Source organism: Lonchura striata, chromosome 1A, assembly GCF_050655825.1.
Source record: "Lonchura striata isolate lonStrDom1 chromosome 1A, ASM5065582v1, whole genome shotgun sequence".
Classification (NCBI taxonomy): domain Eukaryota; kingdom Metazoa; phylum Chordata; class Aves; order Passeriformes; family Estrildidae; genus Lonchura; species Lonchura striata.
In genome coordinates, this window is record NC_140741.1 from 24,050,628 (window position 1) to 24,068,574 (window position 17,947).

At 37.0% G+C, this 17,947-nt stretch overlaps 1 protein-coding gene across 4 annotated transcripts in view; it reads left to right on the forward strand.

Annotated features, from left to right (window-relative positions):
• POLR3B (RNA polymerase III subunit B) overlaps positions 1–17,947 on the forward strand; it is a 71,492-nt gene that overhangs the window by 30,067 nt on the left and 23,478 nt on the right. For all 4 annotated transcript variants that reach the window (XM_085569525.1, XM_085569526.1, XM_021535985.3 and 1 more), the window contains exons 16-22: positions 1,282–1,435; positions 2,643–2,717; positions 3,466–3,564; positions 7,094–7,221; positions 13,960–14,169; positions 15,973–16,131; positions 17,553–17,670. In XM_085569525.1, coding sequence (XP_085425651.1) covers positions 1,282–1,435; positions 2,643–2,717; positions 3,466–3,564; positions 7,094–7,221; positions 13,960–14,169; positions 15,973–16,131; positions 17,553–17,670 — 943 coding nt within the window. The remainder of the gene's footprint in view (positions 1–1,281; positions 1,436–2,642; positions 2,718–3,465; positions 3,565–7,093; positions 7,222–13,959; positions 14,170–15,972; positions 16,132–17,552; positions 17,671–17,947) is intronic.

Genomic DNA, 17,947 nt, shown 5'->3' on the forward strand with positions numbered 1-17,947 from the left:
GCTTTGCATTTGCATGTTTATATTTCTTTTACAACTGATCTAGGTTTCTAAAACAACAGGTATCATATTTCAAAATACTGACATTTTTGACTGTGATTTCAAAACAGCCTTTTGTCAGTAGCATCCACTTCCAGGGACTAATCTGTAATGTCTGTCACCATGAGTAAGTTTTCCATTTACCCTTGAATTAAGCAGCAGTTGTTCTTCAACCCTGCCTTTTCCTGGTAACATAAAAGCAACACTTGACTAAACTACATCTTTGCTCTGCTTTTCACTGGCAGTGTGTTGAAGATAAGGTTCAGTGAAACCACATGCACTCTCTTCTGTCTTATGGTCAAAAGGGGAGTGCAGAGGCAAAATATTCTTTCTTGACAAGCTCAGTTCAGAGTACAGAACAAGATAGTCTGTTCCCAAATGTAGATAAACTAGTACTAAGTGGGACAAGCCAAGTTACTGTTGAATCCACTAGTTTGTGGGTTAAATCCATAAAAAATTCAAACTTGTGGATAGCTGACTTGATTCTGATTTAAACTCATGACTTAAGAAGGCACATAGTCTGTTAAGTACAAATTCTTTAAAGCTGTAAAGACCCTTCTGTTGTCTTAAAACCTCCCTAAACTATCATCCTTTGTCTTCTCCTTTAAAGTTTTAAAAATGTGAGCATAGATGTTTATATATTAAAAAATATATTTTTAATATAAATTTTATATATTAAAATTTGGTCAGGTGACTCTTGAAATGAATTTTACTCTGTTTGTTTATTATGCATCAGAATATTAAAGTATGAGCTGAAGTGTCCTAAGATAGCTGAGTTGAGCTAAGTACCTAAAAGAGAAATTCTAATACTGTTGTGAGTGATCACTTACATTAAAATATCAGGACTTTAAAATTTCTGACAAGGCAGCAGGGCTGTTCCTTGGTCTGTTCTTGGAAAACTTGAATCCATTTCAGTGCAGGTGAAATTGCAGACTTCAGAGTTGTTAACTTGTGCACCAACTGATGAACGGGCACCTGAGCAGAAACATACTTGAAGAAGGCTGGAAGAACCACACCATTTGGTTTCTTGGGCTCTTTGGAAGCATGCAGGTAGATGACTTGTGAAATCCTGATAATTTTGAATTGAGAGGAAAAAAGAGCTGGTTCTTATTCATGTTAGAGAAGAGAGATTTTACAACTCATTATTTACAAGAAGCAGGAAGTACTTCCACACATGCCACACATGATCAGAATTTGTAAATAGCTTTGGATGTGCAAAGGGGTATTTATTCTCTCTCTGACCAGGTAACATCCTTGGTGTCATACGTGATCACCAGAAATTAGTCAACACCTTTCGGATCTTGCGTCGAGCGGGTTATATCAACGAGTTCGTTTCCATCTCCACAAACCTGTCTGACAGATGTGTCTACATTTCCTCTGATGGAGGGAGATTGTGCAGGTAAACTTCTCATCAGTATTACCTCACTACTGAGCTGGCTATAAACTTCTATGCACTGGGCTAAGACTTTCATGGGAAGAGATTTAAGCAAATTCAGTAAGACTTGAGCATCTCTTTTCTCCTTAAATAGCCCTCAGTCAAAACAGGCAGAGGCTGGGAGAGGCAGAATGGGTTAATGAATATATCCCTGTTTTAGCATTGACTGGCTGTGTGCATATTCTGTGTTCACCAAAGCAGCAGTCACAAATACTGGTGGCATTCTGCTTTGTTCATTAATTGAATCTCAGAGCATGTTGAATGCAGTCTGAGGCATGTCCGAGGCTCTAAAATAGTAAATGCACAAACCATCAATTAATTGTACCTGGTCAAGAGATCCTGAGTAGGGCCATATTCAGTGGCAGAGAAATCACTTTTCCAGCCAGGGCTAATCTGTGTAGTTTGGGAGATGGCAGTAAAGCTTCCCATTTTTAAAATAAAAGCAAGAGAAATAATGTAGATTTGCAAGGCTTTACCAAGTTTGCTTTGAGGCACCCCTCACCCTGCAATTGTTCAGGTATCCTTATTAACCATTTAAAAGTGCTAATTAGTCTTCTAACAGTTATTTGGACTCCAGAGGGGACTCCACAAGTATCTTGTAGCTATTTGCTGCTCTTTATCAAAGCAACTTGTCCAAATAGCAACAGCCCTTGACGTTGCCTTCTTGCATGCCATCCTTTGTGTCAGTGTTTTTGTGTGGTAGGGAAGCCTTCAGAGATCCATGTGCTATTGAAATTTATGGATTCATCAGAGATCACCCACAGTAAATGTCTGTACTTTACAGCCTCTAGGCAATTGCAAAATGCAGCCCTGCATGTGGACACTTGAGCACAAACTGTTCACTTAGTGTTCTCTAAAATCCCTGCAATAACCACGGTACTAAATGCTGTTCTTAGCTTTTTAGTTTGAGAAAGCTCAAACCTTGTAAAGCCATCATCAAAATCTGTAGGTAAAACTTACAAAATTTTAGTTGAATGATTTAAAGGAGAAAAAATGGCTTTCACCTCAAAATTTAAGTCTTGCTTTTTCTGATACACATTTTAAGTTGTATCAAGCTAAGGTCTGAATAGTTATTGATTTTATTTATGTGGTTATCAGTTAAAGGCTGATAAATTTTAAGAACAGTACTGCCTAAGTATTTGCTATAATTTTTTTTTTTTTTTAATTTCAGGCCTTACATAATTGTCAAGAAGCAAAAACCTGCAGTCACAAACAAGCATATGGAAGAACTGGCTCAGGGCTACAGGTACACCATTCATTACATCTTCACTAAGTAAATACTGTGTGGAGATAGTTCAGTCAGTCAATATTTCACAGTCTTGGGGTTAACTAATTAGAGAAGTCTGCTCTCCTATTTAAATTCATAATCTTTGTACTGGAGATTTTCTGTTTAAAGTCAAAGACAGGCTGTTGTTCTTACTTTGTTACTGCTGTGAGATTTGGGGAGTATACAGAATAAAAACATCTCACAGCCTCATCTTTCTGCAAGTGGAAGGTTTGAAGCAGTATCATCCTCCTGACTGAAAAATCAAACACCTCACAGGAGTATCAACCACCCTAAACTGGGCATATTCAGAGTTTTTGAAAGTCCTTGCAGATTCTTAGTTAATGTATTTTTTAGAAAACCTACACTAACACAAAAACATTTAAATTCAGCGCTAATTAAATTTCACAAAACTATCATAAAAACATGTGTGATTATTATTATATTTGCCTACATTTACAGTGATGATGAGTACATATGGGAAGATTTTATTTAGGTGTTCAAGTAAGTAACATTCATCTGTCAGACTGTGAAGCAATGAATGGGCAACAGGATTAATTAAAAAAACCACATTTTTCTTCAATATGTAATATGCACAGAACTTTACATGTAGAAGAATTTATCTGGTTTAGCTTTACACGTTGCATTCCTTTAATATATGTACCAAGTATTTCATATTTGCAGAAATATAAGGTCAGTACTTTCAGTGTAATTTTTAATTTATCTATAGGAATTTTGAAGACTTCTTGCATGAAGGCCTTGTCGAATATTTGGATGTGAATGAAGAAAATGACTGTAACATTGCCCTGTATGAAAATACAATCAATAAGTAAGTATGCATTCAGTAACTAGTACAGGAAAAACTTTCATAGGTTAACTCTCTGAAATGCAAACATATAAATAATGTTACTGTTTTCACATGTACACATTGCTCCCTTGCTAATGGTTGAAACTACTCCAGATGAAAGCTAAAGATAGAAATCTGTCTGCACACATCCTAAGTTATCCATGGGAAGTTACTAAAAATGGTTCAGATTTTGGGAGAGTTGTTTTCTGCTACTAACTCTCAAAAATATTAAATACTTAAGGGTATATCCTTTCTTTCTCTGGATGTGGCTCTTTTCTTTGTTCTGATCATTGGGCTGCTCATCATAAATAATCTTATCCAATAGGTATCCAGAAGGCAAATGGTTCCACATGTTATTTGATTATCTTAGCATATCGTGATTGTTTGGAAATTTCTTTTCTGGCTATAAAGGAACCCTAGACATCCACCTTACAGTAAGTGGAGTGCTGGAAGGAGACCTTCCCTTTAACTTTTGGATGTATAATTGGCCCCAATAAAAATGTCAGCATCATTCTGTGTATTCTTTACCTCACATCTTAAAACCATTTTTGACATGCAATTTTAATTCAGAGAAATTTCCAGATCTGTTACGTTTTCAACATATTTCAAGGACTTGCTGCATTTTTTTTTTTTTACTCGTGTCTTCTGACTGTGATTAAATAGCCCACATTAAAGGAAGGATTATTTTAAATCTTTAAGTCCTCCTATCTTTTTACTGTTTTTTGATGTTTCTCTGACAATATCCTGTAAACTGAAGCCTGAATATGAAATGCTAGAAGTTATCTCTGTGGATGATAAGTAGAAAATTTTGATCAGTAGAAAATTCTTTTTCTAAATAATCTGTCCCAGTCAAGTACTCCTGCAAGCTAATAGATATACATCATTGATTTCAGAGGAGCTGGGTGACCTCTTCAATTATTTTTAACCTTTGATAAATATAATGCATTAACTCTGCTAATTAAATTGCATTGCTCATACCCAGGCTTTTGAAGACTTTATCACTTTAAGAGATTACTCTTGCATGCTCTTGACTGAGTTCTGTGTACATGAACAAAGAAGAGCACACACAATTGCTGTCATTTGTGCCAAAATTAAATAGCTTCCATAAAGCACCAGAGCTGAAAATTTAAGTTACAGGACAACTGACTCAGCTAGAAAGGTTAATGGAATGTATCACATGAAATCATTGTTTAGTCTAAAAGTGGAGGAGAAAGTGAACTTCCAGTGGACCAGTATGAGGAAAGGACTCCTCAGCATCTCCCAGGAAGCTCAGAAGATTCTTGTACTGTCCATCAATGGTTTTGAGATGGCTTCAGTGCTAACAGTGGCTAACAGTGCCATAAGTATCTGAGCTTGCATTGCATGAGCACATTCCTCCTTGTATTTGGTAAAGATGCTCCCTACATCGTGAATAGCTGAGTTGTGTAACCCCATTCCCCAAATTATCATCTTGCATTTTAAATGGTGTGACCATGTTGGTACAGCTTGTTCTGGTAATGCCACTGATACAGCCCACTGTCTGAAGTATCCCAGATAATACAGGCTTCTTACATCTACAGTATCCTCTCTTTATCTTTCCAATCCAACTAGAGGGGTTTTCTTTGGAGTACTTGACTCTAATGCATTCAGTTTCTTCCTTACACATTAGTAACTCCACTTTTCAAACTCATGAGGTTGCCTGTCCTTTCTTGGGCCTGGTTCAGGCAGTGGCATTTCTGACCTGCAGAAATTTAACTGCCCTGTAAAGTTTGAAGGTCTCCCATCAGCACTCTGGAGTAGTTCACAAGGTAGTAGGATCTGTGTATATTGCATCATCTTTGGTTTGGAATTAGTATTGACCTCACTGGAAGAAGACATTTGTTGAATACCCTAAATCCAAATGTGTATCTATTTCCATGCACTTGTACCCTCTGAAGAAATCTGCAAACTTCATTATCAGTAAGTGTCAGGCTTCTGGTTTTGTTGTTTGAAAAGTGTCACCAGTTATGTGAAGTTCTGCAGAATGGGGGATGAGTCTCTGCTTCCAGTTTGCTACCGGCTCTTGAGACCATTTTGCAATTGAGAAAGTTTGCAGTTTGGATTCTCCCATTAGTATTTTCTTAAAACAGGCTTTTAATCAAGTGGAGAAAAGCAGTGTCTATCCTCTGGTCAGCAGGTGATTTTTAGGTTCTTCAGGATTTTTAGGTTTTTCAGTGCTAGAAAACTTTATTTCTAGCACTGATAGATATTTTTGTTGGCTTAATCTTCAGGATTTCCTGGTCTATTTTTTTAAGCTTTCAGATTTCATTATTCTTCAGTAGTACATACATTGTTTATCTAGAAAGTTCCTGCTGGCACTTGTCTTCAGTCTCTATGTGTATGTGAGTAATTCCTTAGTCTTTTTTAGCTTACAGAGCTTGGCTGTCAATTTTGAGTGTTGCCATGATAAAGACTTCTCTGTCACTTCCTTGGCAAGATCCTGAAGTTAAATAATCAAATTAATTTATTTAAATAATTAAAGTCTTCTGAAAGTTTTCCAAGAGAAGTCAAAGATTAAAGATGAGATTTTGCGCATACATTGGGTTTAGATGTCTGGGAGAAGCAATGTATGCTTAAGCCCAAGGTCTCTGTAGTAAATCCATGACAAGAAAGATAGGCTTTGAATAGGTTCAGTTACAATCATCTGTATTTTGTAATTCCCCACTTCCTAATTACTTACCTTGATTTGAATTCATATCTGCTCCAGCCAAGCTTTACTGTACACTTCATTCTTAGTTATTAGTCTCTCCGCTTGCATCCCAGTGCATGCTATGATTTGTCTTTGTTGGTCATGGACTCTTCTGAAGCTCATGCCAGATAGAACAAATTGTCTCTCTATCTTTACTCCTTTTCTCTGTCTTTTTGCTTCTCATCATTACTGTCTTTTAACTACGTAATCACTTCCAAAATGTTTGCAGAGCTTTTCAAATAGTGTTGTATTATGTCATGTACCTATGGTAGTGGATCTGGTTTGGAGATAGATGTTTTCTCCTTAACTGATATAGCTGACCTTGGAAAACTAAAACAGTTCATTTTAATCCCTGAATTTGTTGTGCTCTTCCTTTTTCCATCTCCCCAGTGGATTTCTGTATCTCTGAGATTAGTAGTTTGATGCAGAGTGCTCTCATTACATGAGAAAACATTCCTTAAGGCATTTTGGGTCTTGCTGTATAAACTGATGTTTTATTGTCTTACTGAGCCTCCCTCAGGTTGTCTTATCTGGAGGCTTTTCCTCCATTATGGAATTTCGTAAACCCTGATTTATTTCTCCTTCATTTCTTTTCATGTGGAAACACTTATAACCAAAAGAAAGTTGTTGGGTTTTTGTAATAAAAATAAAAATCCTGTCATGAATCTGTGTTTTGCTGTCCTACTGACTTACATTCTCCTGAACAGAATTGAAGTGTTATGAGATACTGCTAAATTAAATAAATTCTACTGAAGTAGTTTGTTCACAAGCCTGCCATATTTGGTGCTCTTTCTTTCTTTTAAGAGATACAACCCATTTGGAGATTGAGCCTTTCACACTTCTGGGTGTATGTGCTGGTCTGATTCCATATCCTCACCACAACCAGTCCCCAAGGAACACTTACCAGTGTGCCATGGGGAAACAAGCCATGGGTAAGCCTTCACTTTTTATTCCTTATTGAAGTGTTATGTAGTTTTTGAAGCTATGTAGCAAAAGTGGCAAACAAAAATTCCTTCTTTCCTGATTCACATAAAAACTTTGCTAGGAACAGTAAAAGAGCGCTTCTTTAGATTTGAGAAAAGAAAGAGTTTACCTCTGAAACTTGGTAAGATTAATGTGAGAAAAGTACCAGTAAGTTTTACTTAATGAAGACTATATCTGCAGTTCTTAATGCTTAAAATTTTAATAAACTGGGACACTTTTGCATTTTCTATTGCGTTTTATTGGAAATTATCACAACTTCCAAGTTTTCGACATATCTGCAGGACTGGCAGAGTGGGGTTGTACTTCTCTTTATGCTGCAATGTGCTGTGGGTTTCCAGACAAAAAAGAGTTAAAAAGTGTTCTCACAAAGAGAGGCAGAGCACAGATTGAGGAGCATTTCTTTGACTGGTTGAGTGTCTTAAATATATCAATAGTTAACACCAACATCGGAGAATAAGAAGAATCAAGTGTGAAAGACAGTGGTTAGTAATTTGAATGCTTTCCACAGCCATAGTTTAGATTTTTTTGCTTTTTCCGTTTTGGATGAAGAGGGCGAGCACTGAAACAAAATTAATTTTCTGATTACTTATTGTTTAATTTGACAGTGTCATATCTAGTCATTAAAACACAACTGTTTTGTAAATTTGCTGCAGTTAAGTTCTGGTCCTTTCATTAATACTCAGTGGAACCAGCATTAAAGTGTCCAAGTCTATGACCTGTGATCAAGGCAGAGGAGCCTGAGCAGTCATACATCAATTCAGACAGCTGCATTCACACTGGTGCTCTACAGGCTGGTTTCATGGCTTGTATTGATGGCTTACTTGCAGGTTGGGAGCTACAGTAGCACAACTCTGTCCCATGAAGGAACTGCCACTTCAGTTAGGTTTACTAAACCATTTATTTTGTGCTGTGTGTTCAAAGCTTAAACACTACACTTTTTGTGAGACTTCTCCAGCAGAATTAATAGCAAAGTAACTGCCTTGTGCTGAACCATCATGTTGAGCACATGAAAAAAGAAAATAGCAAGATGCATATTCTTCATTTAAATTTAAAAAAAAAAGGGAGGGTGGGTGGAAAGAGGAGCAATGCAATCTTTTTCCTTACAGTTCTCCCCCATCCCATTATCTTTCCCCCACCCCTGAGTCTCTATTTTATGACTATTAGTCTCAGAAGGTTTGGTTAGTTACCACACACAGTTAAGCAGGATCAGTGTGTACAGAAAGCCAATTCAGTATCTGTGGAGTTCTTTTGTAGTTTTCTGTGTGAAGGTTTTTTTCCCCGTTTTGTTTTGAGTGTCATTTGCAATTCATTGTCTGTGTTTTCTGAGGTTGGTGTATTCAGCTGCTTTGACCCTAGGTCTTGCACATTTAGCTCCTTGGATACAATCCTCTGACGTTCCTGCTGACGCTAGGAACACAAAAGCCATTGAATATCTTGAGCAATAAAAAAAGTCTTTGTTTCAGTTTGTTATGACAAAACACCTGACTCAAAGAATAAGCAGATAGATAAAAGTAAATTTTAAAAGTTGGCACATGACTTGAGCTTTATTTTGCTCTGACTGAAGTACCTGCAAACACCTGAAGCTTTTTGTAATAATTGCTTTAAAAAAAGCCACCCTACGTGGCAATATGTAGGGGCAGAGATGATTTTTCTCTGCACTCACTGATCAAAGACCTAGAGGGTATTCCTAAAACATTGCACATATTTTTTTCTGTTTATTTTTGTGAAGAGATGTAATGTAGTGCTTCAAACCTCAACCTTTAATTTACCATCCACCTTTATTGCTTTCTTCCTCCATACTGAGATTGCAGAGCAGCTCCTCATCCAGCACTGCCATGGGGAATCTCATGTCCAAGTCCTCTGTGGCACTCCCGTGATTGTCAAAACCTGGAGTGGTGAAGGGAGCCCAGGGTTCAGGCTGGGAGAGGAGAGCCTTGTGCTTGTCGACACTGACCCACCCCCTCTGGTCACATCACAGGGCTGTGCCAGCAGCTTTGGACAGTCTTTTTGTTTTAAGTCTTTTTAAGCAGCATCAAGCTAAGGAGAGGTGTGAAAGCACGAGTGAAGAATGAACATCGGAGATTGCAACAAAGTCTGTAATCCAGTGTCCCTGACAGGTGTTAGATCCTAAAATAGTAATGTTTCTTCTGGAGAGCATTACATGTCCTGAAAAATACCTCCCTTGAGTATGAGTCATCTTGTTGGAGGACTAGAGCTGCACTTAATGACCAAACTGGATTTCGGTAAAATTAAATTGAATTAAAACCCCTCACTTTTGGCATAGATTACTTACCACGTGTTGCAGTTTGAACTGTAAGACTGAGAGGAAGTTAGTTAGTAAATATAACAGCAGCTGCAAAGACCTCAGTTGAATGTTGACATTTCAGGGCAAGGTTAACAGTTATAGCTTAAAATCTCAGAAGTACTTAAAATGAAAATACACGACTCTCATATTTTTGTCTTAAGTACTTCTGCAATTTTAAGCTACAACTGTTTGCAATTTGTTTTTCAATTGCAAACAAATGAAATATTTGCATTTCATGTGTTGGTAAAATAATGCTTAAGAGGATCAAAGGCTTCTACACTCAGAGAAATAGTTCTAAACTGAGCTTTTAAATTCCATTAAGACATAAAAACCTAGTCAGTTTTACATGTTGTACATCTGTGACTGTGTAAATACCTAATTTGAAAAATGAAAAAATACAGTTTTCCTGCCAGTAATCCCCCATATTGCATATGCACATGTGCTGCTGTGTAAGTGATGGTGTGGGTACACAAAGCAAGCTGTACACTCACAGAACAACTGTGCGTTGCAGCTTCAACCCAAATGACATAGCACAAGTCTTGACTAAGAAAAGGAGGATTTGGGTGTTGATTATTACTTTATCCTCTGAAAGAAAAGGAAGTATTTGAGGGGCCAGACACAGGTAGATGAGAGCTTTGTTGTAAAAGCTTATAATGAAAAAAAACTTTGATATTACAAAAAAATCTTGTTACTGTATCATGTACTTTCTGCTCTGCTTCTGTGAAGTAGCAAAGCCGTTTATGTACTGCTCTGCCTTGCACTGCAGCCAGCTGAATGTGTTAAAATTGAGTTGAAAAGATAAATAGCTTCAAGGAACTGAGTGCTGGAGGGGTTTTGACAGTTGTGAAAGCTCTTTGGTGGACTGAGAGCCAGAGTCCTCCCAGATTTTGTACAGCTAGCCTAGGGGCACAGAATCTAAACAAACCTCAAAACAAAACCAACTGTTGCTGGTCATCACAGCTGGATCTGAGTGCACTGTGGCTGGAGTTTGTTCTGCCACTGCTTTTTGAGGAGTGTTTGTGCTATGCAACACGACCTCGTTTTGACACCTCTCCTCTCCTTGGTAGTAGGCACAGAAGTGCTGAGGCAGAAATGAGCTCACACACACACACACATATTTTACCCATAATCTTTTTAACCTGCACCTTAATCTTTCTACTGTGAAAAGAATATTTCTAACATTTAAAAACTGTACTTCTTTCTTTCTTGCTTTGTGCTCATATAAAATGACAACATCATAGAAAATCCATGGTGAAAACAGAGGAAATACAGAATAACAGCAATTCTTTTCTTGACATGTGCAGCAAAAGCCCTTTTGGCTCAAGTAGATTGATTTCTGTATCCTTGTTAATTTAGATTGTACAGTTTAATGTTGTTGTAAGTGATACACCAGAGAATTGGATTAATGCTTATTTTAGCTGGCTGTTTTGGTGAGTTCTCAAAACTTTCAGCATTGGAATAACAATGCCTCATTTATGCTAAATATCAGTAGATAGTGCTTTTGTAGTGATTATTTCACACTAAAGGATACTCAAATTATACTTGAAAAGAAAGAGAAAAAAACTGTCAGGAAATGGAAAAAAGGAAAGAATGCACACGTGCATTCACAATATATCAAGTACTGAGAAAAGCAAGAAAATTATCTTTGTTGTATCCAGGTCAACCCTGTGTGTTTTGCTTTAACCAGGGCTAATTACCAATGAAAAAAATTGGTTCTTGCTGGTGGGATAATTATAAATGTGAGTCATTGTGAGCAGGGTTTGTTATGGTGAACTTTAATTATGCGTTACTTTTGCTTGGTTGTTTGGCTGGAGCAAACAAGGGCTCTGTTCTTTCAGAGAGAAAACAGAAATAAAGCTAGTGACTTCCTTCATTTCAGTGCCCACACAGAGGGCTCATCCCAGAACACCAGTCCTCTGAAGGGAGCTGCTGCTTTATTTTACATAAGCAGATTGTGGTTTCAGGCTGTGGTTGGTTAGCCCAATTTAAAGAAAGGATTTAATGGTTATACAAATAATCCTATCAATTAGGCGTAATATTCCTGATACATTGCATATTTTTTGACTAATTTATTTCGTTTGTGCTCTGGAATCACTCTCTAACAAGTTTCTTTCCTGCTAGGATATCTGTCATTGATATATATGTATATGTTTTCCATTTGATACAGCATTCATCTCCTGAATAATAGCCTGAATATAGTTTGTTATCTAAGCTCAAAATCTCAGTAATATCAGTTGCTTCTGGCTCCCAGACAGTAGCAGTTCTGTTAGGCTTATCTGAACTTCTGATAAAAATGCCAGTTTTGAAATATGTAAAACACTTGAAGAGAAATAATTTGTGTTACCTGAAATATGTTAAAGTGTCATTTGAAATCTTTGATATATAGGGGACTTCCACAGATTGTTACTGGGGTGTAAAGGACACCCTTAAAGTGTAAAAGATAAACTAGCATTCCAGACTTCATCCTGTCTTAGCATCCCTAACCAGTAAACCATAGCAGGTATAACAAAGCATATCAGAGGAGAAGAAAATTGCAAGCAGTTTGAAAGTTAAGTTTGGCATGACTTTCTCTTGGAAAGTTTTTTCTCAACATCAGGAAAATGTACCTATCTGTGAAGCATTTAAGCTGAGCTTCACTGCAACCTATCCTGAAAGCACAGAGATTCTAGATGAAGAGGGGAATAATGTTCTGAACGTTTTAAGTTTTTAATTTGGAAATATATTTTCCTATCTGTATACTGGGAAAACCAGGGGAGACGAGTCAAAAGTACAGTGGGAACAAAGTCTAACTGAAATCTCAGGGTATATCAGAAATATAGTAGGGTATATATATATATATATATATATATATATATATGGTATATCAGAAATAGGCCTTCATGATGGGCCTTGAGGGTGGGACTGCAAAGGTCTTCAGTCTTGAGGAATCCAGGCCTTACTGGGTTGTGTCTTACTGGAGACAAAAAATACTGTTCAAAGATGATTCATTTCTTTATACAAGAAAAAGACAGAAAAACATCTGCTTTAAAGTAAGAGACAAACCTGTCAGCTGTACCAGATTTTTCTTGTCATTTTTAAATTCTGTGCCTGTGTCATTGAATCTGCTTTCTAGAACCTGAGAAAGTCCAGGCCAGCTGTAGCAGTCCATTTTGAGGGAATAGCTGTTGAACTCTCTCTCCATTCTTGTCCCTGGGAAGGGTAGACCTGTTGTGGTTTAGGAGAATGAGCCTAGTGCCAAGTACAGGATAAATCTTTGGAAATTCCTGGTTTTAGAGTTTGATTTTCTAGACGCTTTATGTAAATGGGAATTGCAAGTAGGTGCATGTGAAATGTGAAGCTGACCTCCCCAATGAGCAGGTTTATGTTTAGATGTGCTTCCTGGCCGTGTGAATCTTCCTTGTATGCTGACTGCCTTGACCTTTCCAAGAAAGCAGCCAGGCTCTGATACTGCAGGACAAAATGGAAAGGTTTTGAAAGACTTACATCCTAAGGACAAAGTACTGCAGAATGTTTAGCACTTAAAACTTTAAATCGGTGTTAACTTTTCAGACTGTAATTTCTTAATTGCTTAGAGACATAGCATAGTCCTGGTACAGCTAACTCCAATAACATATGATTGCCTTAACTTTTGTTCTGCTACACAACAGTTTGTTTCCCTGCTGGGTCTTAATTATTTTTTCCTCAGATTTCAGGAGACACTTTGGCATTCTGATGGGACAGGGCCAAAAATTTCAGTCTCAAGCTGGGAGGTCTATACAAAGGGTTGAATTCTGAACTGTAAATTTAAAATTAATTTCATGTAAAAAGACAAATATAGAAGTGGACTTCTACTGTAGTCTTTCTATCCATGGTGCTTCTAATTTTAGAAAGTAAATCACTCTTGGCTGCTGCTAGTGGTATGCTTTGTTAATACTTTGTCCCTTTCTAACACAGGCTGCTGTTGAGCTAATTATTGTCCAAAAAGGAAGGAAATATGTTGTTGAAAATTAAGAGCTTGATCCACAGTTTCTCTTTAACTCAGTGATAGTCTGGCTGTTGATTCTCATGAAATTTTGGATCAGGTCTCTGAAACACAAATTGAACTCCACAAAAAAAACCCAAGCCCAGTGGCTATGAGAACAATAAAAGCAAACTTCATACTTGCAGGATTCAGTGTTGTAATTAAAAAAAAAATCTTATCTGTATTTATTCAAATGGCTTTTATTTCTTTTGTTGTTGTTGTTCTTTTTATATTGATGCTCAGGTTTTCTCTGTTCAGGAGAAAATAAATAATTCTTTCTGTGAGCTTAAATTAAGAAATTACTTATATATTTATTTAAATATAATAATGTAAAACTCACTAATGTTCACTGCTTTTTTTTTTTTTTTCTTTTACATGCAGGTACTATTGGATACAATCAAAGAAACAGGATAGATACTCTGATGTATCTGCTGGCCTATCCACAAAAGCCAATGGTAAAAACAAAAACAATAGAACTGATAGATTTTGAGAAACTCCCTGCTGGACAGAATGCCACAGTCGCTGTGATGAGCTACAGTGGCTATGATATTGAAGATGCTCTTGTCTTAAATAAAGCCTCTTTGGACAGAGGTAAGATCCATCAGTTCTTTCCCACTTCTCCAGTGTGTTCCAATATATATTCTAATAAACTTGTTTTCTCTAGTGTTATCCAGTAATAACCTTTATTGCAGTTATGAGCATGAGATCTTCAGTTAAGAAATTGAATTCCCAAACTGCCTTGAATGCTTTTGTTGGTTTTCTGTATGATTAGAGATTGTAACTCCATGCATACAATAGTGTGGTGAGGTTGCCAACATGCATATAAAATTCTGAGTCTGGCTGTTATAAGAAAAAATGGCTAACTTCTGACCTCAAATAAAAAAAGTGTAAATACTTGGTTTACAAAAAACATAAGGCATGAGTTAATCTTTTCTGTTGGGCTTGCTTTTTAGATGTTTACCTGACCATTTTTTCATGACTAACAGAGAGATCTCATTATTTCCACAGCAAGAAAAGCAATAGATGAAATTAGATTTGTGAATGTATTTGGGAAATTAATAGAACCTGAGGCAGTTTGTGAGCTTGGTGTTCTGAGGGAGCAGTAGCAGTATTGCCTACTTTCTGAGAGAAAATAATAATATGGTCTAAAGCAAAATAATTTCGTGTTTATCCAGAGCTAAATTAATGACCTGCTTCCTTAAAAAAAAATGCCAACTTTGTGGTGCGATGTATTTTAAGTAAAAGTACATAAGCACCAAAGGGAAGGTTAACTAACAGAGACCCATGTTTGTGTAGGTCTAGACTCTCTCACTCTCTCCACACTTCTTCAGCACTTCATGTTAATGCTGCTGAGGGCTGGAGGAGAGTTGCCTGAAAACTTAGTCTCTCTTCTCTCCCTTTTCTCCATAAATTCCTTTGAGAGCTGGCATAGTGCAGTGATAAAGCTGGTTTTAGTTTCGGGTGGCCAAAATCAGATTCGTCCATCACTTTTTTCCCCCCTCAAACTCCCTTCCTCCTAGTTGCTAGGCAGCAGTAATAGTATTCCTAGACATGTATCTTTGGCATTAATGTCTGCTGCATTTAATTTATGCCTCCTTTTCTAAAACAACAACAGGCATGATTTAAAACTGAATGTTTTCTGTTAGACTGGTAACATTTACAGGGAGAACTGTGGTGCTTGTTAGGAATTACTTGACATAATCTGAGGATATAGATGTACTGTATGTGGCCACAACCATCTTTCAAATAAACTAAAGTAATGCAGGATTATTGGCAAGCCTTGTTCTTCGCTCTCTGTAATTCTAAATGTGATTAAAGTTTTTAGTATCATGGTTAGTTGCTGTACTTGGAGAGAAATTCCACAGATGCTACTTTTCTCATCTGAAACCCACTTACTTTATAACAGTACCTGTAATTTCAGGTGAGGAAAAGAAGAATAATGGGTTGATTATACTAAACACTCAGTACTTTCCTGGTAGACTAGCTTTTGCCAGCCACAAACATGAGTAAAAGTTCAGGTTTCTTAGAACTCATGAAAGGAAGAGGTGTTCTTCTCACCCTATTACAGTCCCATGTTACATCTTCCTGGAGACCAGGAAATTATTCAAGAGATTCAGTGATTTCAAGAGAAATTATGTGATGCAGAGATACAGAAGCAGATTGGGCCAGTTCAGAATTGGACTGTAGTCCAGTGTCTAAAAAAATGTAGTGTACATGATCTGATGTTTAAGTTGTGCATCACCAGGTATCCGTGTACACATTATGCATATTCAAGCCAATGAATAATCAAACTAATAAATAATATTTTATATTCCATAGCTCAGATTTTATCCTGGTCATGTGTTATACAAGATCTTTGAGTTCCTAGGCAGATGGTTTTGTGTTCCATTTTAGGCTTTGGAAGGTGTCTTGTGTACAAGAATGCCAAGTGTACACTGAAGCGTTACACGAATCAGACGTTTGATAAGGTGATGGGGCCAATGCTGGATGCAGCTACCCGGAAACCCATCTGGCGCCATGAGATCTTAGATGCTGATGGTATCTGCTCTCCAGGTAGGTCAGACTGCATGTTCACTCGGGGCATGTTCATAGTCAAAGTGGAAATTAATGTTCTGTCAGTATTTCTTGTGCACCTTGTGTTGTACTTAGCATCTTGGGAGTTTTTTGTATTGAAGACAGTGGTATTGTAATGGAAAATTAAAAAAAGTTCCTCAAAGCAGCATGTTACCAGTCACTGGGGGGACTTTTGTACAGGAAAAAAGTAGCTTTATATTTAAGTAGAAGAGTGAGTTCTTAATTATGTGAATCTACTGAAGCATTAGAATTTGTATTCTTATGTTCCCAAGCTGGCAAACTCTTAATACTGTAGTTTTTCCCTGTTTGTCTGTCATGTACTGTTGTTTTCTTAAGGCTAAAGATAGACTCCTTATTATTTTGACTTCATACATCAAAATCTCCTTGCAAGATGTCAGTTAATGCAGTTGTTTGAGGAAGTAAAACCTTACAGTTTTAATACTTTAGAAAGATGTTTGGGGAGACACAAGAAAAATAAATAGAAATGTAAAGAAAGGTGTATAACTTTTCAGTGGTAATAGATTTGAGAAAGAATTTTCCCATACTGTCATCCTTTAGTTAGAAAATGGCTTAATAGATCTGCTAAGATCTAGTAAGAAAGGTGTTTTAAAGGGCATTAAATTTAATTCCATTATAGTAACACAATTGGGTCAGTTTTGCTCTTTAACACATCACAATGGAGCTTTCAAAGTTAATTAAGAAAAAAAAGGCAAGAATCTTCTGAAGTATTAGGATAGATAGGACTGGTCTGGACTCCAGACTGAGACTGTTCTCAGCATGTAGGTAAAAACCTATTTGAGATAGTTCATGTGGACAGAAGAGACACAGGCTGAAGATCAATGTAATTTAGTGGAGGAGGTGGGAGGTAGATACTTGGTGTGCAGTTGTATCATTGGGCATCCTCCTGATCTGGTTTTCAATCTGGTTTCAAAGGGCAGGATAATGGAATGGAGCAGGCAGAAGCTATATATGACACCAGTATCAATAGAAATATGTAAATACAAGGGGACTGAGAGTAGGTTTGCACAGCTCATTGTGGAATGATAGGCTGTCCCAAATTTAGGTGTGAATTTCTAAAATTTGTCAGATCAATCATGACAAAGTGTTCCCTGTTAATTTTCTCCATACTTAGAGCAGATGACTTCAGATGTGTTTGTGCAGACTTTTGACCCAGGGTATGTTGAATAGCTGTTCTCATAGTGCACCCACCATGCAAGCTGCTCTGCAAGAAAACTGGTTTTGTGATTCCCTTACCATTCAATATTTAGTAAAACAACAGACCATACTTCTTGGGCATGTTCCTTCCAGTTTGTCTTCCATCTTTTTTTTTTTTAAAAGCTTAGGACGTATTTCTAACACAGATGAATTTTCATGGTACTTTTTGTTCTTGTTCTCTGTAGGTGAAAAAGTAGAAAATAAGCAAGTTCTTGTGAACAAATCTATGCCAACTGTGACCCAGACACCTCTGGAAGGAAGCAGTGTGCCTCAGCAGCCCCAGTACAAAGATGTGCCAGTAACGTATGTTGCAATATAACTTCAGAGCTGGGCAAATTACATGCAGAAAAGTTGTCTGAAAAAATACTCAACTCTAGAAAACTCCATTCCTCTTATAGTTATAACTATATTTGGCTGTTATTTGTTTAATTGAAGATGAAGGAATTTGCAATATATGAGGAAGCTTTTGCTGTCAAGAAGAGCCCATGTGGAAAAAAACCCCATACCTTATCCTTTACAAGTTCAGCTTAATTCTCTGTTAGTTTCTATTGCAACTCTTAAAATTTTTCTTTTCCAGAAA